The sequence below is a fragment of the Xenopus tropicalis genome, chromosome 2, assembly GCF_000004195.4.
Source record: "Xenopus tropicalis strain Nigerian chromosome 2, UCB_Xtro_10.0, whole genome shotgun sequence".
Taxonomy (NCBI): domain Eukaryota; kingdom Metazoa; phylum Chordata; class Amphibia; order Anura; family Pipidae; genus Xenopus; species Xenopus tropicalis.
This window is the reverse complement of record NC_030678.2, coordinates 10,533,006-10,556,144: the sequence shown is the minus strand read 5'-3', so window position 1 is coordinate 10,556,144 and position 23,139 is coordinate 10,533,006. Positions and strand designations below refer to the sequence as shown.

Below are 23,139 nucleotides of genomic sequence, written 5' to 3'. Positions count from 1 at the left end.
GGAGATCCAAATTACAGAAAGATCCCTTATCCGGAAAACACCAGGTCCCAAGCGTTCTTGGTAACAGGTCCCATACCTGTATTTGTTTTAATAAGGAAAAGCAGTTTGACTCACAAAAGTTATAGCAAGAAATGATACAAATGAAACTAAACTAACAGATCTAACTCACTGCTGATTTCTTATTGGGGAGTTACAAAGAGGAATTACAACTATCAATTCTTTAATTTTTTTATAGAAGAGACTTGTGAATTCCCAGTACAGTACAGACAGGCATGGCTACCAAGTTTTTAATTACTAAGAAAAATGGTCAATTTCATATGGAGGGGTTTTGTACACTTTTAGATGGTTTATAATGGTTCATACTTATATCAGGTGTAGGCATCTAACTATAGTTTTTTCCACTATATCTATCTATATCTATCACTATATCTATATCCCACTATATACTATATATACCCACAGACCTGTCTGGGAGGTGGTGAAAATAGGTGCAATGAAAATAAGGTGAAGAGTATAATCTTCGAAGGGGGTAGGATAGCAGTAGAGTAGAACAAGATGGCACCATAGAACAAGATGCCGCCAGCAGTGCTTTATGTATCAGCGCTGCCCAGTCTACTCTACCTCAGTTGTTGTTAAAGTCCAACTCCCAGTTCCCACCAACAGCCAAAGACTTGGATTTTTAGTTCAGCAGCAGCTAATCCCAGGTTAAACAGTCCTACTTTATATAAATTATGGAACCCTCCCCTCAAGGCAGTTGTTGCACTACAGAACTATGGGGAAACTATATTCCTTTGGATAAATAGGCATATTATATTGCATGGACAATATTACAAAGGAACAAATTAAGTTCATGGTCTCTTCTGGTCTTCTGTCCGCGATGTTCCTTTCATCCTCCATATGTCTGCAAAAGATAAGTGTTTTTAGTTTTTACTTGTGCTAAGTACACTAGGGGAGTAAGTAGCCAGAAAGTACATGGCGCCATTTGGGTGCTATTCAGTGGGTGCCTATGGGTGCACAAAGTAAAAAGGACTATATGGGTCAAAAGTTATAGGGTCCTAGTGGGGCACGATGATGCCCGCTGTTTAGAACTCAGAAACAGGAGCAAGTTTTTGACCTTCAAATCACTTTACTATACTTTGCCCTGTGTGTAGTGTATTATTTGTAATCACTCCTATGGCATATTTCAAGCCTAAGCCATAGGCCATTCCATCATGTGTTGGTGTTACCAGTAAATGTATCTAACTGGATATAATAGTCACCTTATTCTGTAGGAAAGATACCTCCACCTAATGCCATACAGTGGATCAGAGCATACAGTTTGTAGGACAAGACACCTCCACCTTATGCCATACAGTGGATCAGAGCATACAGTTTGTAGGACAAGACACCTCCACCTAATGTCATACAGTGGATTAGAGCATACAGTTTGTAGGACAAGACACCTCCACCTAATGTCATAGACACACCTCCACCTAAAGACACCTCCACCTTATGCCATACAGCACATTAGAGCATACAACTTGATAATATCTTCTAACCAAAAAGTTTGTTACCTGCATCTCCGAGTATATCCATTCCAAGGAGAAGGTAAGATTCCCATACACTCCAGGTTTATTGGTCATACCACATCCATATCCCCAGCTTGTGTCACCAACAAGCCACCACAAGGAGTTGGTTTTGGTAACCAGAGGGCCACCACTGTCACCCTGAAGGCAACAAGAAGGACATTCATATCTCTATACACAACCGTTCTTTACACAGTATTTAATAAAGTAGAGGAAGCTGACTGACATTATGGTTGCAAAAAAAATCCATGATTCTTGGACTAGGTTGAAATGATAACGAAAAGTTAATTAGACTGCAGTGACCGAAATTCCTTTTTTCATTTCCAAAACAGAAATGTTGCCTTGATTGTTTAGAGAACAAAACCCAAGTGATGATTTTCGTCTGAAACTTGACAAAAGTCCTGTCCATGCAGTTAAATTTTGAAAAAAAACTCAAATTTCAGTTTTAAATTATTATTGTTGTTGAAAACTCTACAGGCAGTTTTAGCTTTGGTCGTTTTAGGCTGTAGGCTGGCCTTACATGGTGTGATGCTCTTGGCCATTTCCAAATATTTTGACCATAGCAACTAATCAGACATCTGTGTGACCAAGAACAATCAGATTTTACAGGCAAAAGGAACATTGCTTCAGCAAAGGAGAAGATCTCATGCTCCTATGGATTAAGATGTAAAATGGAATCCTGTCAAAAAGGAGAGGGCATTAAGAGGAAAGGCAAATCCAAGTACTAAAAGTGGCTATAGATATGGCCCCTATATCAATAAAGGGGAAATTGGTACCCGGGACTGTTGGATTCAGCTTGAATATTGCACATAAGTGAGCAGTTATGTTACCTTGACAACTTGTGATTTACCAATTGTTGCAAGAATTGCAGTTTGAATAGCACACTGCTTGTGTCTAGCAGCAGGATCAGTTTTTTGCTGTGGGCCAAATAATGGTAGAATTCTTGAAAAATTGCAAAAAAGTGGCCATTTTGCCTTTTCTAATGAAATGAAATGTGATTTCTAAAATGTGATCTCTTACCTGGCAAGTGTCTGTTCCGCCACTGAGATACCCAGCACACATCATAGTAGGACTGATGGCTCCACCATACACAGCGGCTTGGTTACATGTAGCGGAGGAGATAAGAGGCACTGAAGCTGCCTTTAGATTAGTGGAAATACTGCCTGTGGCACAAAGGGATATAAATTTATAATTTATAATTTATAATTAATAACAGTGAACGTTTGAAAAATTAGAATGGAACTATAGGGGTATACACCAATGAATTAAAATATAAATATGGTCTTCACCAAGTCATAGGACCATTATATTAGTAAAGAGATTAAGTAGTTACAATTTCATCCCAAAATAAATGCTGGTAAGAAAACAGCACACAGGGTTTTTACCCAACCTATAAACCCCTATTTAAACCTGTCTGAGTGACTTTACTGCCGGGTATCCATAGGAAAATAGATCTACAACAAACTCATCATTCTTTATTTGCTGAGATATATTTCACTATTAATGATAGATAAAAATGGCAAAAAAATTAAGTAGGAGCAAATGAAGTTTTAGGCTTCACGTGCTCAGCCGTGGCTTGAAACCTTTACTGCTGCTTCTTGTATAGATTTTATATTTTGCTTAGATAAAATATAATGTGTGGCCTTTTTGAATAGTCAGGGGGGTCATGAGCATGTGGTCCATCACTCACATATGGTCTTTGACTTACCTCCATTCGATGTAGTTCCCCACCCGGATATCCAACATGGTTGTCCCTCTGCCCAGGGCATCCCAACATTGGGTAAGCATACAGGTCTGAGATTGGCTGAAGAACAGAACAGCAAAACAATGCAGGTTAGAATTATCATCAAAGTAGATTTAAAAAACAGTGCTGTGCAGCAGGGTTTAGTACCTGTTTAAAGGGGTTGTAAACCCTGCTGCACAGCACTGCTCAACCAAACTTTATTCAGTTGTTGCCGGACTACAAATCCCAGAATAATGTAACATATAATGAAGGGTGAGGCATGCTGGGAGCTGTAGTCCAGCAACATCAGGGTTGTATTCTTAAAGCAATATTGCACAATAAAACTTTTTCTAAACTTTCCCCCACATCTCAAGGGCCAGCGGCTGCATTAAAGGACAACTAAAGCCGAAAAAAGAATATGGCTAGAAATGTTTAGCTGTGTGTTTTGGGCCCTTGTACCAGCCAAAGCCACCAAAGCTCTATAGAAATAAAGATCCATGCCCCTGAAGGTGCCCACAGTAGCTCTCCATCTTCTGCCTTGCCCAACTACTGCACATGCTCAGTCTGCTCTTGGCTGATGTCAGTGACCTGAGCTTAGGGATCGACTTTCCCCTGCCTGCTTGGTCTGGTCACTATTAAACATGCATACTAGCCAACCAATCACAGTCCTGTCTGGCTGCTCCCTATAAAACTAAAGTCCTGCTCTGATCTGTGTAAATCCGGCTCCCTGTTCTCTGTTCCTGCAATTGGAGTTGGGAGCAATAAGCACAGTTTCCCAGCACTGAACAAGTCTGTCCCTTTATCCCCATGTCTGATTCCTGTGCCATATAATGACGGGAAAATGCCATCATTATCTCTATATGTAAGGTACCAGCAAGGGGCCTGACACAGTGCTGGGAATCAGCATTCTCATTGGTCACTTCTCTTGCATTTATAATAAGGTTTTTGGTCAGTAGAATTCTCATTGGTGAATTCCCTTGCATCTATAATTATGTTTTTCAGCAACTTCTATAGCAAAACTAGGGGGCGCAGTGGGACAGTGTCTACCAGGGAAAACAGATCTCAATAATTTCAAACATCACAGTGATTTTGAATGTGAGCCTGGCATCGAACTATATACAAAGTATTGCTCATACTACTTCTGAACTGTTTTGATAATAATATATGACCAATACGTACTAGTAAATACCAGTGCAGCTGTGAGCTTCAGCAGAGCAACATCATAGTTTTGTGTGTAGGATGAATAGCTGGGATGCACGAGCGCTCTCTCCACTGTATAGCCAGCAGAGTAATAACTCTGTATAGTCAGTGATCCAGCAAACACTTTAAAGGCAGAAGGAGTAGAAGTAGACCTAAAAATATACAAGAACATGCACAAATGTAAGATCCTGATCATCTTCCAACTCAGCCAGGTATTCTCCTAGGGAACATTTAGAATGGGAAAATATTTTTATGTAGGATGTTGTAGATGCAATTCAAAGTGCCCCCCGTAGGGCTGTTCTGTCCCCAAAAAGGGGTAATTATATCTTAGTTGGGATCAAGTACAGGTACTGTTTTATTATTACAGAGAAAAGGGAATCATTTAACCATTAAATAAACCCAATAGGGCTGTTCTGCCCCAATAAGGGGTAATTATATCTTAGTTGGGATCAAGTACAGGTACTGTTTTATTATTACAAAGAAAAGGGAATCATTTAACCATTAAATAATCCCAATAGGACAGTTCTGCCCCCAATAAGGGGTAATTATATCTTAGTTGGGATCAAGTACAGGTACTGTTTTATTATTACAGAGAAAAGGGAATCATTTAACCATTAAATAAACCCAATAGGGCTGTTCTGCCCCCAATAAGGGGTAATTATATCTTAGTTGGGATCAAGTACAGGTACTGTTTTATTATTACAGAGAAAAGGGAATCATTTAACCATTTAATAAACCCAATAGGGCTGTTCTGCCCCAATAAGGGGTAATTATATCTTAGTTGGGATCAAGTACAGGTACTGTTTTATTATTACAGAGAAAAGGGAATCATTTAACCATTTAATAAACCCAATAGGGCTGTTCTGCCCCAATAAGGGGTAATTATATCTAAGTTGGGATCAAGTACAGGTACTGTTTTATTATAACAAAGAAAAGGGAAATCATTTAACCATTAAATAAACCCAATAGGGCTGTTCTGCCCCAATAAGGGGTAATTATATCTTAGTTGGGATCAAGTACAGGTACTGTTTTATTATTACAGAGAAAAGGGAATCATTTAACCATTTAATAAACCCAATAGGGCTGTTCTGCCCCCAATAAGGGGTAATTATATCTTAGTTGGGATCAAGTACAGGTACTGTTTTATTATTACAGAGAAAAGGGAATCATTTAACCATTTAATAAACCCAACAGGGCTGTTCTGCCCCCAATAAGGGGTAATTATATCTTAGTTGGGATCAAGTACAGATACTGTTTTATTATTACAGAGAAAAGGGAATCATTTAACCATTAAATAAACCCAATAGGGCTGTTCTGCCCCCAATAAGGGGTAATTATATCTTAGTTGGGATCAAGTACAGATACTGTTTTATTATTACAGAGAAAAGGGAATCATTTAACCATTAAATATACCCAATAGGGCTGTTCTGCCCCAATAAGGGGTAATTATATCTTAGTTGGGATCAAGTACAGGTACTGTTTTATTATTACAGAGAAAAGGGAATCATTTACCCATGAAATAAACCCAATAGGGCTGTTTTGCCCCCAATAAGGGGTAATTATATCTTAGTTGGGATCAAGTACAGGTTCTGTTTTGTTATTACAGAGAAAAAGGAAATGTTTTTTAAAAATTGCAGTTCTTTTATTTAAACATCTATAAAACATCTATAGGACATTGCCTTCCTGTAATTCAGGGCTTTCAGGATAACGGGTTTCCAGATAAGTTATCCCATACCTGTACATCATAGCAGGGTTACCAGATCACATAAAACAATCAGGGGTAGAAAATTCACCTAGAGGTGCTGCCATATCCACTGTAAAGTTGGCTACCTACAGACATAGAAGTGACTACAATAGGGGCATAGGAGCAGCTAAACTGTCATACACACAACATACCCATATACGCAGTGAGCAGCAGTTACTACCCAGTGCTGTGTGATGATGGATCCACCACATAAATAAAGACTCGCACCGACTCTCTTTAGAAGTTGCACTTGCCAGGGCCAATCTCCCGCTGAAGCAACTGTGCCCCCTACTATCCTGCTGTCCACCTTTGTAGACAAACCGCAACCTGCAGTGACAGAAAATAAACTGTTAGGCCAAGCAATGAACTGAGAGAGTACCTAATATAAACTACAGGGAAATCAGCCATTCTCCGAAAAACCCTTCTACAATAATTTACTCTTGTTGTACCCAGACACACACAATACAGCCTGAAGCTACTCAAAGAGATGTAGATGTCCCTGATGTGCAGTACTTTGTTGCAAATGAGATATCTGGAATATTTGTATGTGGCTAATTTCACTTTCATTGTTTCGTTGTTCTTGCTCTGAACCCTTTTTTCAGCCAGGTTGACAAGAAGGAACCAGAGCACCAACAAGTACGTAGATATTTGATTCAAGCCGTATAGTTTAGTAGGTGCACCAAGAGCAATAAAGTTTAAAGATTCTTTTAATAAAGTTTAAAGATTCCATTGTCAGCCTAAAACATTTCTTGAGCACCATTTTTTTGGTGGTTTGTATCACACTATTAGCTGTATTGACTCATATTCTTTTCTTGGACAAGCATAATATCCAAGGCTACACTGATGTTAAGATCTACAGTTATATATATATATATATATATATATATATACAGCAGTGAAGAGATCCACACTCACAGGACTTATAGAATTAATCTGGTGTTTTTTGAGAAGACTCAATAAACATATATATATACAGTATTTATTTATGTATGTAAGTTTATCAATAGGTTTGTGTAAGTAAACTGCCACTATAAACACAGTCTCTGCTTGTGCTGATGATACTAAATGGCACAAAACTATAAGTTCCATTATGGATGTTGCCACTTTTTAGAGCGATTTAACAAGAACTGGGCAGCTAATTGGAAAATGAGGTTCAATGTTGATAAATGTAATGTAGAACTTTGGTAGAACTAATAAGCAAGTTATACGCTAAATGGTAGTGTTTTGGGGGCCTTCATTGAAAGGGATTTGGGGATTTTTGTGGATAACAAACTGTGAAACTCTGGGCGGTATTACTCAGTGGCTACTAAAACAAATAAAGTGCCCTCTTGCATAAAAAGGTTATTAACTTCATTCCTGGTAAGGCGTCACCATGAGTATGGGGGGGCAGTTTTGGGCTCCAGTCCTTAAGAAGGATATTAATGAGCTGGAGAGACTGCAACTAAACTGGTAAAGGGGATGGAAGGTTAAACTATGAGGTTAGACTGTCAGGGTTGGGGTTGTTTTCTCTGGAAAAAAGGCGTCATGATTACTCTGTACAAGTACATTGAAGGGGATTATAATGTGGGAATAAAGAACCACTCTTTAAACATAAGGAATTGAACTTTCATTTGAAGCAGTTTAAAAATAGTCCTTCACGACAAGGATAGTGCATTTGTAGAATACGATGCCGAATGATGTTGTGATGGCAGATTTTGTTAAGAGAAACTTGGATAACTTCTTGAAGATATATAATATCCAAGGCTATGGTGATCTCAAGATCTTCAGATGGTTCAGTATGCATCTATATATGCACAGGGGGTCAGTTGGAGGGGTTGAACTTGATGCCATTTTCTTGTGTTTCAACCCAAATTAACTGTGTAACTATATAAGCGGTTATGCAAAGGAACCCTCGTCCATAGAAACCAGGCAGCAGTTATCTTTTACTACTCTAGTGAGTTACTGGATGGTGGCAAAAAATGTCTGTGTTTTGAGGGACGCAAATTACATCCCTTGGTTTAGAAAAATCTTCTTTGATTACTTACTTATACAGCGCAATGAAACCATATTCCCAGAGGCACAGGTAGCACTGAAATGAAATATATGTGTATATATATTAGAGCAAGAGATTTTACTCTAAATGGATATGATTTCCCATTTAAATTTTTCTAATAACGTCTTAAATGTGTCAAATCATGGCTATGCATTTTTTTTGGTAACGAGACAGAATCAATGTGGTCACAGAAATGCCTTTTAGGTCTATTAATGGAGTTTGGAGATAAAATGACCACCACCGACCAACATTTTAACTTAGACAGTGAGTATGGAAGCTGCTAAAACAAGATAAAATTGGATTCAGTTCCATTGGGAGGTCTCCTTAGTTTCTAAAGGACAAATAATGGACAGCACTGACAGGGAGAAAAAAAAAAAGTTTGATCATAGCCTGTACAACATGATACCATCAACCTTTTATAGAAACATGAAGATGCCCTGCAACAGCAATATGTTTATACATTCATATTTCAATATTACTGTTAGACAAGTGCTAAAGAGCAACCATTGTGGTTAATGTGGAGGAAGAGGCAAGGTCAGGTAGAGAGGAAAAATGATTTGTAGATTGTAAGCTCTTTTGGGCAGGGCTCTCATAGTAACATAGTAACATAGTAAGTCAGGTTGAAAAAAGACATACGTCCATCACGTTCAACCATAATGCCTATATATAACCTGCCTAACTGCTAGTTGATCCAGAGGAAGGCAAAAACCCCATCTGAAGCCTCTCTAATTTGCCGCAGAGGGGAAAAAATTCCTTCCTGACTCTCTTCACCTCTTGTATCGGTTATTGGTTGCTTTATATGTTACTCTGTATGTCCAATGTATGTAACCCACTTATTGTACAGCGTTGCGGGATATGTTGGCGCTTTATAAAGCCCAGAATGAAGGTTCATTTGGGTGAGATATGGGGTCAACACATATTTGCTGCTTGTTTTCATATAATGTTAAACCTGTAATGAGCCAACAGGCAGAACCTGACCAAATACTGGATCACTAATGGTGTTTAAACCTAAACGTCTGAAAACCTATTGCTCCTAAAAAAAGATTTCTTAAATTTATTGCAGCAACATGAGCTTTAGATGAATATAATCATTTATTTTCTATAAGGATTCAATAAATACCTGTAATGAAGATGATTGTACAACTTGCCAGTCACAGTACTGGATTGGAGCATGAAATATCCATTACTTGATGAGGCCGACAAATGACTGCTCTCATAGTAGGTGCTCCTATAGAGGGCAGGGCAAAGAGTGAAGGAAGAGATTAGGTTGTTATTTCTTTGTTGGACATGACTTCAGGCTGGGAAACTGATCACTAGGGGAAAAAATTGTATGGAATATTTGTAACTTCTGGCTGCTGGAGGTGGCAGATACAATGCAGCCCCTCTCAAACATCCACCTGTCCCAACAAACCTCTCCCAACCTTGAACTGGGCAAAAGAGCTGAACTTTTGCTTAAAAATATGGAAATTCAATTTCTGAAGCCCCATACTTAGCAAAATCTAATCAAGATTGTTTACATTTATTATTCTAACCCCAACAAAAAAATATGAAACACCCATAATAGCTATAGTGACTGGGAATGAGCTAGGGAGAGGCCTTGGTACTAACTATTGTATGTAATTGAAAAGTCACATTCACAGCTTAGCAATAAAAGTGTTACTTGGGCTACTGACGTGCTATATCCAATGTCCTGGCAGGCAATCTTCCCGCTGTTGTCACTCCATTGGTCATAGCAGACCGGCAGCCATGTTGCTTTTGCAGGAGAATAGGCCTGTAGTTGGAAGTTGGGTCCGTACAGTCGAACTGTAAAAAGAAGATTTATCTTCTTAGCTCTGGAACCCATAGTAGAACCACCATACAGTTTTAACGCCTCACTATCTGTCAACTTTACACATCACCCAGGCCACTGCTTTCCTATAACTTGGCTTTTATGTATATTTTTCAGTAACAACTTTTCAGCTGCCGGGACCTCTCTTAATCTGCCACAGGAATTACATTTGGTCTCTTTACACACTAATATCAATAGCACACCTATCATTTTGAAATCTCTTCTTACTACTCACCACAGGTTTGTTCGTCTTCTCCATTAGGACAATGGAGAATGCCATCGCACCACTGGGAATAAAGGATACAGACGCCAGACCTTCCACATAACATCTGGCAAGCTCTTGTTTTTACTGTGGAAAGAGGAGCAAAATCAAAATTCAGTTGGGTACCATATGATGAGCATCTTAAAGAATGTGCACTGTAGAACCTTGAGGGGCTGAGAGTTTTATTTCAAAACCATATGAACATCTACAAGTTGCTACCATTGTCATCTTGCCCCATTGCTACCATCAGCTCTACAATGGCAATATTGCTCTGCTTGTCCCTGCAATCACCGACCATCAGCTCTACAATGGCAGTCACACCACACTTGTGTAATCATCCAAATTTACATTCCCCTGTACAGGACTTGGCATTGGATGAAGCCTCTCCTGGCATGGAAGACTCTTATCTCATCCAATGTTCCACCTTGGAGCCAAAAGATAAGATCAGTCTGATTGCCCTCATTTGGCACCCTTGCTTATCTACCTTTGCATGAGCAGCATTACTCTTGCGGCTTCTCAGATGTCTCAAGTAGGTACTTACTGTCACTAATAAGTGAAGTTATGCACTAGTGGATAATCCATTAGCTCTTTATACTATATAAAGTTACTTTTATACGTTTATACAGTACATATTTGATCCAACCCATAACTAATACACCCATAAATGTGATTGCTATGGAAAACAATATCTGTCTATTCCTTACTGTGTCATGAATGTCCTATTCTCTCATTGCTCATCCTGACTACATGATTTATGTCATTGAAGCAAAGTCTCCAGTCCCTACAATACATTGTATGTTCTGTGACTAAAAGACCTGGGAAAGAGAATCACGTGTGAAAGGGATTGTGGGCAGGGTTGGACTGGGGGATGCAGGGCCTACTGGGGCTGCTGCCCCAAGGGCCCTGCAGGTGCCCCTGCCAGCAGCGTCCCCCGCACCCCCTTCACCCCAGAGATCCCCCACTGAGTGACCCCGCAGGGAGCCCCCTAGCCCTCCGTAGGGTCCCCCACCCTACAACCTCCCCTGAGCATGCATAATTGAATCAGGGGAGGAACGGTAAGCAGGGAAAGCACTGGCAAGGGTCAGGTCGGGGTTTTTCCCGATATCCCGGTGGCCTCGTTTGACCCTGATTGTGGGAACTGGAGTCTTGGCTGAAGAAGAGCTGCTACATTATTTCAATGGTGCATATAGTCAAGACCAGCAGTGCAGAAAATATAAGGAGACAGATAAATACTTTCAATACCACCTGAATATTTTCAAATTGATTCTTTGAATTTTACATTCTTTCATTATGTAGAATTTCATTTTTGAGTATTTGAGTTCCCCATTATAATGCTCACAATAATCCCTTCTTACCGCAGGATGTCTCATCTTCTCCATTGGGACAATCAGATACCCCATCGCACCACTGGGAAGAAAGGACACAGGTTCCGTTGGTTCCACATTCCTTTTCACAGTCTGATCCTGAAGTCATTATTGGGACTATATAAGAAAGGACCAAAGCTTGAGTCAATGGGTTGGTTGAAATCCTCACAGGGTGGCATTGCACATTCTCTGTCTAATGGCTCTTAAGCTTACAATATACGGAGCAGAGAGCAAACAAGGGACATTATTAAACTGAAGTATTCTCATTTGTTTGAGGGAATAGGGCAATCTAAAGACTTTCAGGTACAAGTGCACATAAATGCCACTGTCAAACCAATAATATGGCCAAACTGGAGAATGATTGAATGCGCAAATGGGCCCACTCCTTAGGTCTTCCCAATAGTAACAGAACCAAATTCCAAAGACCCTGGCCAATGAGTGACTGTATTATTAAAAAGTGTAGTTATTTTAAAAAGAGATCAACCTTGTTCTGCAATATGTTAAGTGTTAACTACACAAGGAATACAAACAGGCATTGGAGTCAAATTTTCATTGACAGTAAGAGCCTTTGGGTTGGGGGTGGCATTCTTAGCAGATGTAATTATTAAATATGGCAAAACAGTAGCTGTTGCAGCATTCTATACAAAGTCATAATAAATTTCCTGAATAACAGTTTCTGTTCTGATATTTCTGAATTTTAGCCCCATAAAGTATTAGGATTCCCCAGGAAGTACAACCCAATTACTCCTCTTTGTATCCTTACCAAAACTTGAGCCCAACACGGCGATAATGATGGCTGCTGCTATGAGCACACAGGCGCCGGAGAAAATACCCAATATTTTCTTTTTACCTTGAAGAGACAACGTCAGATTCATTTAAGTGAAATTTATAAATTTTCGAATAAACTCGCATTTAGAAAAAAACTCACTTATTCAGGGAATATGGTAAACTTTGGTAAAAAGTCAAATAAAAAAACTCGAATGCCTCAAATTTTCGGGTTTCCAAACTTGAATAAAACTCGAATATCTCAAATTGAAAATACAGTACGGCTTGACTTAGTTACATAGTTACATAGTTACATAGTTACATAGGGTTGAAAAAAGACCATTGTCCATCAAGTTCAACCCATCCGAGTAAACCCAGCACACAACCTATACTAACCAATCTATACACTCACATACATAAACTATATATATACAACCAGTAATACTAACTGTAGATATTAGTATCACAATAGCCTTGGATATTCTGCTTGTTCAAAAACTCATCCAGGCCCCTCTTATAGGCATTAACAGAATCTGCCATTACCACATCACTAGGAAGGGCATTCCACAGCCTCACTGCCCTCACCGTGAAAAACCACCTACGCTGCTTCAAATGGAAGCTCTGTTCCTCTAATCTATAGGGGTGACCTCTGGTGCGCTGATTGTTTTTATGGGAAAAAAGAACATCCCCCAACTGCCTATAATCCCCTCTAACGTACTTGTACAGAGTAATCATGTCCCCTCGCAAGCGCCTCTTTTCCAGAGAAAACAACCCCAACCTCGACAGTCTAACCTCATAGCTTAAATCTTCCAGCCCAAAACTGCACTGCATACTCAAGGTGAGGCCTTACCAGGGACCTATAAAGGGGCAAAATTATGTTCTCATCCCTTGAGTCAATGCCCTTTTTTATACAAGACAGCACTTTATTTGCTGTAGTAGCCACAGAATGACACTGCCTGGAATTAGACAACTTGTGATCTACAAAAACCCCTAGATCCTTCTCCATTAAGGATCCCCCCAACACACTACCATTCAGTAGATAGTTTGCGTTTATATTATTCCTACCAAAGTGCATAACTTTGCACTTGTCAACATTGAACCTCATTTTCCAGTTTGCTGCCCAGTTTTCCAATTTTGTCAAATCGCTCTGCAAAGCGGCAGCATCCTGCATGGAACTTATAGTTTTGCACAATTTAGTGTCATCAGCAAAAATAGAAACAGTACTCTCTATGCCCACCTCCAGGTCATTAATAAACAAGTTAAAAAGCAAAGGACCAAGGACTGACCCCTGCGGTACTCCACTAACCACACTGGCCCAATTAGAAAATGTTCCATTTACCACCACTCTTTGTACTCTATCCTTCAGCCAGTTTTCTATCCAATTACAAATATTATGTTCTAGGCCAATATTCCTCAATTTGATCATTAACCTTCTGTGAGGTACTGTATCAAACGCTTTAGCAAAATCTAAGTAGATGACATCAACTGCCATTCCAGCATCAAGGTTCCTGCTCACCTCCTCATAAAAGGCAACTAAATTAGTCTGGCAAGATCTGTTACGCATAAAACCATGCTGGCACAAACTAATAGTATTGTGAACTGCAATGTATTCAACTATCCTATCCCTTATTACCCCTTCCAGAAGCTTTCCTACTACTGATGTCAGACTAACAGGCCTATAGTTTTCAGGCTGAGAACGAGATCCCTTTTTAAATAACGGCACCACATTAGCAATCCGCCAGTCTCTCGGCACCATGCCAAACCTCAACGAATCCTGAAAAATTATGTGAAGAGGCTTGGCAATCACAGCGCTCAGCTCATTTAATACCCTGGGATGAATCCCATCCGGTCCTGGACCTTTGTTTACCTTTACATGTTCAAGTCTCTTTTGAATTTCCTCCTGAGTGACCCATGCGCCAGTAGCTAAATTACTAGCACTGGGCATATTAAAAGGGAAGCCTTCATTATCTGGCTCCTCAGATGTATAGACAGATGAAAAATAAGAGTTCAAAATTTCAGCTTTTTCCCCGTTCTCATCAACCAACGTACCCCCCCGTGATAATAAAGTTCCCACCCCTTCTTGCTTCATTTTTTTACTATTCACATAATTAAAAAATAATTTTGGATTCTTTTTACTCCTAGCTGCAATATCCCTTTCCATCTCTATTTTAGCTTGCCTGATAGCTTTTTTGCATGCTTTATTTGCTTCCTTGTACCTGATGAAAGTTTCCGCTGTCCCAGCTAACTTGAATGCTTTAAAAGCACGTTTTTTATTACCAACCTCGACCCTAACTCTTTTATTCAGCCATAAAGGTTTTGCTTTGCGATGCCTCTCCTTGCTTACAAGGGGGATATACTGTTGTGTATACCTGCAAAGCAATGTTTTAAAGATGTTCCATTTTCCTTCTGTGTCTAACCCCATGAAAAGCCTTTCCCAGTTGACACATTGCAGAGATGCCCTTAAACTTGGGACAACTCTTGACTTCAACATAAACTCACAAGCTTTTAGCTGCTGAATTTTTACATTCGAGTTTTTAGATTTGTTTCACTTAATAAATAACAGACAATTGAGTTTTTGAATCGTAACGAATTTTAGCACAATTTCGAATCTTGAATACATTGAAATTCGAATGTTGATAAATCACCCCCTAATTGTTAAGCTAAATTGCACATTTTTGTTTGACTTTATTTACCAAGATCAGTGATAAACATCTTACTTAGGGCTGTGACACACGGGGAGATTCCGCAAATCGCGGCGCCGTGTTTGCCATCCCATCGGCAATTTACATTCTAGCCGGTGGGATGGCATTTTGGGGAGATTAGTCGACCGCGACAAGGAAGATTTGTCGCGCGGCGACTAATCTTCCCCTGTGTCAGGGCCCTTACTGGTCTTTGGTTCATATTTATTTACTTTCATAAGGTCAATGAGTCGCTTACTTGCTGTACAACATTTTTCACCCTCTTTTTTTGGATCTGGAGGCACAGATTCTACTGTATATACTATATGAATGTCCTGTGGTCCTGATGTGCCAATTGCCTTCAGACTGGATTCATACACATTGGGTTCTGCTGTGTTATTACATTCCTGTTGTATGTGGAGATAAATAAAAGACAAAATGGATCATCAGAATAGGTTATTACACTACGGGGCTCAAAGAAAAGCAGAAGGTTCAAAATGCAAGCAACGATGCCCCTTGGCCTCATGGAATTTGATTCCAGTCCCCATAGGGTGAACTGCTGGGAGAGACAGAACCAAGTTCTTTGTGTATGGGGCTTTAATGGTTGCCCATCTGCAATGGACATCAATGGGTGTTAATGGGTGTCAATGGGTGTTGTTTCTCGCTGGCTCTTTTGCGTCAACTTTTTTTTTTGCATTAACTTTTTCAGTGTATAGCACATTGGAGTGCATTGATGCTCTTTTTTTCATAGCATCATTTTTTGTGCAAAATAGTTTGGCATCTATGGGCTTTTTGAGGTGATTTTACAAAATATTCGTTGATGGTAAAATTTTGTTGTGAATCCATCCCTGGCAAAAAAATTCTCCCATCAATATTACTTAGCCATTTCTTTTCATTATGTATCATCAAATTTAGGGATGGATTGTTATTCGAAGTAGAAAAATACTACACTTTAAGAGCTAACTCCTTTATATAATAAAAGGCCATAATGAAGGTCTAGCACAGGGGTCCTCAAACTTCTGAACCAAGGGGCCGTGTCAAGGGCCCCTCAGACTGTTGGGGGGCCGGACCACCAGCACCCCCCCTGTTGTTGAAAAACTGTGGCCCAAACGGGTTGCATTCCACTCCCCCCCCTCGTCATCAAACTGTGGCCCAAACTGGTCACATTCCCCCCCAACCCCTTCCCCCTGGCGCTCCGTTCGTTCCCGCTGAGTCCTACCTGTTCCAGTTCCCCCCAGTCTGTCGTCCGTCTTCCCTCTAAGCTCCCCCGTCCCGCTCACCGCTGAGTCCTCTCTCTCCGCTGCCAGGGGTCAGGACACAGCGGGGGGGCCGGATCTGGCCCGCAGTTTGAGGACCGCTGGTCTAGCATGAAACTTGCCCACTTTTCATTTCTGAGCTCGTCTTCTTTTTTCGACTATGATGACCTGAAAAAGGTGCTTACTGGGCATGCTCACTGCCTCTGCTCCAATTAAAATTAGGTATGTGCAGTAGGCACCTATGAGGTCATCATAGTCGGAGATAGAAGAGGGCCCAGAAGGCAAAAGGGGGCGGGGCTTCATGTTAGACATGGAAGCAACTAAAAGAGCTGTAGTTGAACTATCCATTTCTTCAAGATGATGGATATGGATATGATTATAATGGAATAAAATTCCAAATGGGTAAAACTTGGGCCATAAGGAACTCTTTCAATCTTACCAAAAAGATCCTTTTGAAGTGCTAGAACATTATATACTGTATTCCAGTCCACTTATAGACCAGTGCCCAAACTTGTACCTGTTTCCCTCCAATTTGTGCCTGTGCCTTAGACTGTATGCTCTACAGGGCAGAGACCTCCTTCCTACTGTGTGAAACATGTTAGAAAACAAAAGCAAAGCTCTGATTGGTTGCTATGGGCAACATCTCCGGCAATGTTGGCTTACACATCACAATAAATATGCCCCATAGATTCAGGTACTTACCATATTAAAATCCACATGTAATGAACAGAGCCTGGAACAGAAAAAAGGAAAGACCTTTCATTGGAGGGGATGTAAACCCTGCTGCACAGCACTGCTCAACCAAATTCAACCCAATAATCAAAATAGGGGTGATAGCACTTTGCCAAGGTGTATCCTTACCGATTTAACCCATCATTATATTGAGTAAAATAATCCCACCTTCAGCAATCTGTGTGGTAACTCAGAGGGATCGTCCTTGGAGCTTCCAAATAACAATCCACAGACTGGACCTTCTTGTCCCTGAACTTTAACTGGAAACAGAATACACAAACAATTTATAAGGACTCATATATGGCCACATGGTATAGTGCAAAGTGCATAAATAGATGTAAAAAAAAAAGCCTATTATATGTACCAAGGTACTTGTGAGGTAGGGCCCCCAATACCACCCACAGGCGCCTATCTGATGCCACCTTCCCATACATCCCACGCTTACCCTTGTGCTCCCACGGGAGCTAGTCTGCTAGTGACTGCAAACCCCTCTCTGCACAATAAATGGGCAAAAGGGGCATTTGCTCAGGGTCCATAAGAACAGGGGGATAACTTTTGGCAGAAGCATCCTGCAGAGATGGTAGACCCCTTATTGTAATGAACTGCTCAACAGCGTGCTTCTCAGTTCTTAATTTCTTTGCCTTTTTTCTTGTGGTATCTAGTGATGGGCGAAATATTTTGCCAGGCATGGATTTGCGGCGAATTTCCGCGTTTTGCAATTGGCGGATTGTTTCTCATAACGGATGAAAAACTTTGCAGCGCGTCCAAAAATTTTTGCTGGTGTCAAAGGAAATAGTCGCACGTCAAAAGAATAGTCACAGCATCAAAGTAAATAATTGCGGCGTCAAAATAAATAGTCGCGCATCAAAACAATAGTTGCGCCGTCAAAATAAATAGTCGCGCATCAAAAGAATAGTCGCAGGGGACAATTTTTTTTTTCGTGCGGCATTTCCGCCGCTTCGCAAATTTTTCGCCGTTTCGCAAATCTTTTGAAAGATTCACAAATTTTACGGCGAAACGGGACAGATTCGCTCATCATCAGTGGTGTCACCATTTTATCATTTTTGTGCTCCCAGAGCTGTTGGTCCATGGCGGCACACCTGAGTTTCAGGCCTTCTTCAGTAAACACAGACCATCTCTTCACTGCCTGCCTTACTATATTGAACTTCACCTGCTTGAGGCATGTTATGTTAAAAATTTCTTGGGCCAGTGGGCGCCCACCAGTGAAACACCGAATCCCTTGTGAAAGATTTGGCTGATTACCAAACCAAATCTGAAGGGTTAAAGAGAACTACACGCCCCGTGCATGGTGAAAAAAGTTAAACTTCTGTGTTTATTTGACAAAAAGTCAGGATTCGGATTCAGTTCAGCCAGAGGCATGGAGTCAGCCGAATCAGAATCCTGCTGAAAAATGCTGAATCTTGGCCGAATTCATTTGTGCTTTTTCAATTTCAGATTTTTTTATAAATGACAGCCATTTTTTGAAACAAATTCAGTCGTCTTTTTAAAAGAATATAAAACTATGAAAATCCAAATGTTAATAAATCCCTCCTTGGTTTTTCATGGTTTTAAACCGCAAAAACTAATTTCCACCAAAACCACGAATGTCTAGTCATTTATCAAAAGATCTGAATTGAAAAAGCAAAAATGGGGTAAAAAAAAGTGCAGAAAAAAACACGGAAACCGCAATGTTTTCGTATTGTTGCACAAATGAAAGTGTCAAAAAACCCTGAAAACCTCTAGAACCACAAAGCAAAGAGAGATCTTCCAGTTGCAAAAAGGATACCTTGACTTCTACATGATCTTGGCAGCTTTCAGGTGGCGTATTTTTGCTTTCGGACTTGTCAAAGTTTTATCATGTAATAAATTTGTTTTTTTTCTGTGACAAAATCATATTTTTGCACAAAAAAATACAAATCCTGAAAAAAAGAACATTTGTAAATGCCCCCCATAGAGTTGCATGCAAAAACTTTTGATCTTTAACCAAAAAGCCAACGTAACATTCTGTGGAACATGATCATTTTTCAAAAGTAAAAATATTTCAATGTAGCAGTGATGGACCTTTCATCCATGTCTATTTGAAGACAATATTATTTCTTTTAATGATGAATATAATAATATATTTTTACCTGGGTTCGAAGCTCTTGGATGGGGTCTTCCTAAATAACTTCTGTTTGCAGGTTTTCTTGTCTGATTGTTGGAAAGAGAGAGGAAGGGGTTTTCTACTAATTCAATTTTAGAGCTTTCTCCTCCCAAACCAAAGCTGGTAACACCCAGATGGCACTATTTATAGCATAGGGGCTGGGAGATAATATGATATCACCAATTATTGAGATGAAATGCACACACAACTTCAACCAGCCCAGGTGAAAATAAGACCCGGTAATAATAACCCCCAGGTAACAATATGAGAAATAATAAAAGAACTAGCCTTGCTCAGCTATGGGAATAATAAGAGAACTAGCCATGCTCAGCTATGGGAATAATAAGAGAAATAGCCACGCTCAGCTATGGGAATAATAAGAGAAATAGCCACGCTCAGCTATGGGAATAATAAGAGAAATAGCCACGCTCAGCTATGGGAATAATAAGAGAAATAGCCACGCTCAGCTATGGGAATAATAAGAGAAATAGCCACGCTCAGCTATGGGAATAATAAGAGAAATAGCCACGCTCAGCTATGGAAATAATAAGAGAACTAGCCACGCTCAGCTATGGGAATAATAAGAGAAATAGCCACGCTCAGCTATGGAAATAATAAGAGAACTAGCCACGCTCAGCTATGGGATTAGTAAGAGAAATAGCCACGCTCAGCTATGGGAATAATAAGAGAAATAGCCACGCTCAGCTATGAGAATAATAAGAGAAATAGCCACGCTCAGCTATGGGAATAATAAGAGAAATAGCCACGCTCAGCTATGGGAATAATAAGAGAAATAGCCACGCTCAGCTATGGGAATAATAAGAGAAATAGCCACGCTCAGCTATGGAAATAATAAGAGAACTAGCCACGCTCAGCTATGGGATTAGTAAGAGAAATAGCCACGCTCAGCTATGGGAATAATAAGAGAAATAGCCACGCTCAGCTATGAGAATAATAAGAGAAATAGCCACGCTCAGCTATGGGAATAATAAGAGAAATAGCCACGCTCAGCTATGGGAATAATAAGAGAAATAGCCACGCTCAGCTATGGGAATAATAAGAGAAATAGCCACGCTCAGCTATGGGAATAATAAGAGAAATAGCCACGCTCAGCTATGGGAATAATAAGAGAAATAGCCACGCTCAGCTATGGGAATAATAAGAGAAATAGTCACGCTCATCTATGGGAATAATAAGAGAAATAGCCACGCTCAGCTATGGGAATAATAAGAGAAATAGCCACGCTCAGCTATGGGAATAATAAGAGAAATAGTCACGCTCAGCTATGGGAATAATAAGAGAAATAGCCACGCTCAGCTATGGGAATAATAAGAGAAATAGCCACGCTCAGCTATGGGAATAATAAGAGAAATAGCCACGCTCAGCTATGGGAATAATAAGAGAAATAGCCACGCTCAGCTATAGGAATAATAAGAGAAATAGCCACGCTCAGCTATGGGAATAATAAGAGAAATAGCCACGCTCAGCTATGGGAATAATAAGAGAAATAGCCATGCTCAGCTATGGGAATAATAAGAGAAATAGCCACGCTCAGCTATGGGAATAATAAGAGAAATAGCCACGCTCAGCTATGGGAATAATAAGAGAACTAGCCACGCTCAGCTATGGGAATAATAAGAGAACGAGCCATGCTCAGCTATGGGAATAATAAGAGAAATAGCCACGCTCAGCTATGGGAATAATAACAGAAATAGCCATGCTCAGCTATGAGGTAAAATCTGGGACAAAATTGGCCAAACTTTTATATTTAACATTGCATTAAACTAGTATTAAAAATAATTTGGCAGGCATGGATTCATGGCAAATTTCCACGTTTTGCCATTGGCGGATTATATTAGGCATCTTACATACAGAGATACTTATTCTATGTTTTCCCCTTCATTATGTGACGCACACAACTTTTTTTTTTACATGCGTCATTGTTTCTACGCGGGCGACAAATTTTTACCGCTGGAGTCAATTTCTTGATGTAGGCGACAATTTTTTGACGCGCTTGAATGTTGTTGCCCCTTTTGCAAAAAAATCCGCCACAAATAGTGATGAGCGAATCTGTCCTGTTTTGCTTTGCCAAAAAATTTGCAAATCTTTCAAAAGATTCGTGAAACGGCGAAAATGTTGTGTGACAAAAAAAATTGTCGCCCTCGACTATTCTTTTGTCTCCCGCGGCTGTTTTTTTGTTTCAATTTTTGGAAGCGTGGCAAATTTTTCCGTGGCGAATTTTTTCATCCGTTTCGCGAAACAATCCGCCAATGGTGAAACGCAGAAATTTGCCGCAAATCTATGCCTGGCAAAACATTTCACCCATCACTAGCCACAAATCCATGCGTGGCGAATTATTTTGCCCATCACTAGCAACTGAGTGTTGCTTCCTACTAACTTACTATTTTAGAATCTAAATCTTTATAATTTAGTAATTGTTGGTTGTTGCTCCTCATATTATATTATGGGGCCGATTCACTAAAGGCCGAAAAAAACAAGTGATATTTTTAGCATGCGTTAAAAATATTTTCACTTCTTATATTTGGAGAAATAACGACCGAGTCACAAAAAGGCCACTTGTCTGAATTAACCCTTTAAGTGCCAGCCGAATTCGTCATTTCAGTTCCCCCCAGTGCCAGACGTTTTGTAAACATTCTGTGCTCTCTCAATGTAGGGGCTTTTACTGGGGGCAGGGTTAAGTTTAGGTAGGCAAACTATATATTGTTTTTTTCAGGAGAACATGAGCTTTCCAAATCTACCTGAGTTTTTGTGTATTTCCACTTCTGGAACAAGATTTAGAGCTTGAAATACAAAAAAAAAAAGAAAAAATGCTATTTTTCATGATATAAGGATTTCTACCAGAAACATATTTTATTTTATGGACAAAAATTCAACTGATTTGGAAAGCCTCATGTCTCCCGAACGTGCCAATACCTGATATGTATAGTTTTATTGAGATTTCTGACTTCTATAGATCAAAAACTCCCAGCAGTAAATTACTAAATTTTCAAAGCATTACAGCAGAATACGGCATACTTTACATTCCAAAGCCAAAAATCCTGGAACATTAGGTTTACCCCAGGAAACCATACATTTTTGAAAACTACACATTCTGACGAATCCGAAATGGGTAACTATGTCTTCCAACTCCTAAGTACCAAACAGCAATGCTTTACTGAATTTAGCATTTTCTATAAAAAATTATGAAAATTCTAAAAAATCACCTCAAATCTTCCACTTTCAAGCACCTTATCTCCCACATAACATTAGGTACCAAAAGAACAAACGCTAAATATGAAAGCCAAGGGTCCACTGAACAGTTTGATGCCCATTGTGCATAGGATCACCAATGTATCTGGCATTTAGAGACCCAATAAGGAAGTTAGTGCATACAAATTGCCCAGGAGATCTCTTTAGCTACTGAAAATTCAACACACGTACTGCATTTTCTGTGGGGTAAAAACACAAAAAAATACATTGACCCCCCAAAACCATATATTTTTGGAAAGTACACATTCAGGCGAATTCAAAATTGGTACCCATGTCTTTCTACTCCAAACTACAGAGTCGCAGTGCTTTCCCAAAATTGCTAGTTTTGGTGAAATACCTGAAAATCACATCAAATCTTCCACTTTCAAGCACCTTATCTCCCACATAACATTAGGTACCAAGAAAACACCCTAAATATGAAAGCCAAGGGTCCGCTGAACAGTTTGATGCCCATTGTGCATAGGATCAGCACTGTATCTGGCATTTAGAGACCCCATAAGGACGTCAGTGCATAGAGATTGCCCCAGAGGTCTCTTTAGCTACTGAAAATTCAACACGTTTACTGCATTTTCTGTGG

The 23,139-nt window shown here is 39.8% G+C and overlaps 1 protein-coding gene across 1 annotated transcript; it reads right to left on the bottom strand.

Annotated features, from left to right (window-relative positions):
* Window positions 1-214: 214 nt before the first annotated feature.
* On the bottom strand, window positions 215-21,357 carry tmprss2.14 (transmembrane serine protease 2 gene 14). Its single transcript, XM_031896542.1, has 16 exons — window positions 19,279-21,357; window positions 17,318-17,409; window positions 17,120-17,150; window positions 15,421-15,568; window positions 12,482-12,568; window positions 11,710-11,835; window positions 10,328-10,441; window positions 9,938-10,067; window positions 9,385-9,492; window positions 8,257-8,300; window positions 6,385-6,559; window positions 4,468-4,640; window positions 3,274-3,369; window positions 2,586-2,728; window positions 1,554-1,706; window positions 215-901 (listed from the first exon to the last, which is right to left on the bottom strand). Exons 3-16 carry the CDS (start codon window positions 17,120-17,122, stop codon window positions 887-889), a joined length of 1,515 nt encoding a protein of 504 aa, XP_031752402.1. The 5' UTR covers window positions 17,123-17,150; window positions 17,318-17,409; window positions 19,279-21,357; the 3' UTR covers window positions 215-886.
* Between the last annotated feature and the right edge of the window lie 1,782 nt (window positions 21,358-23,139).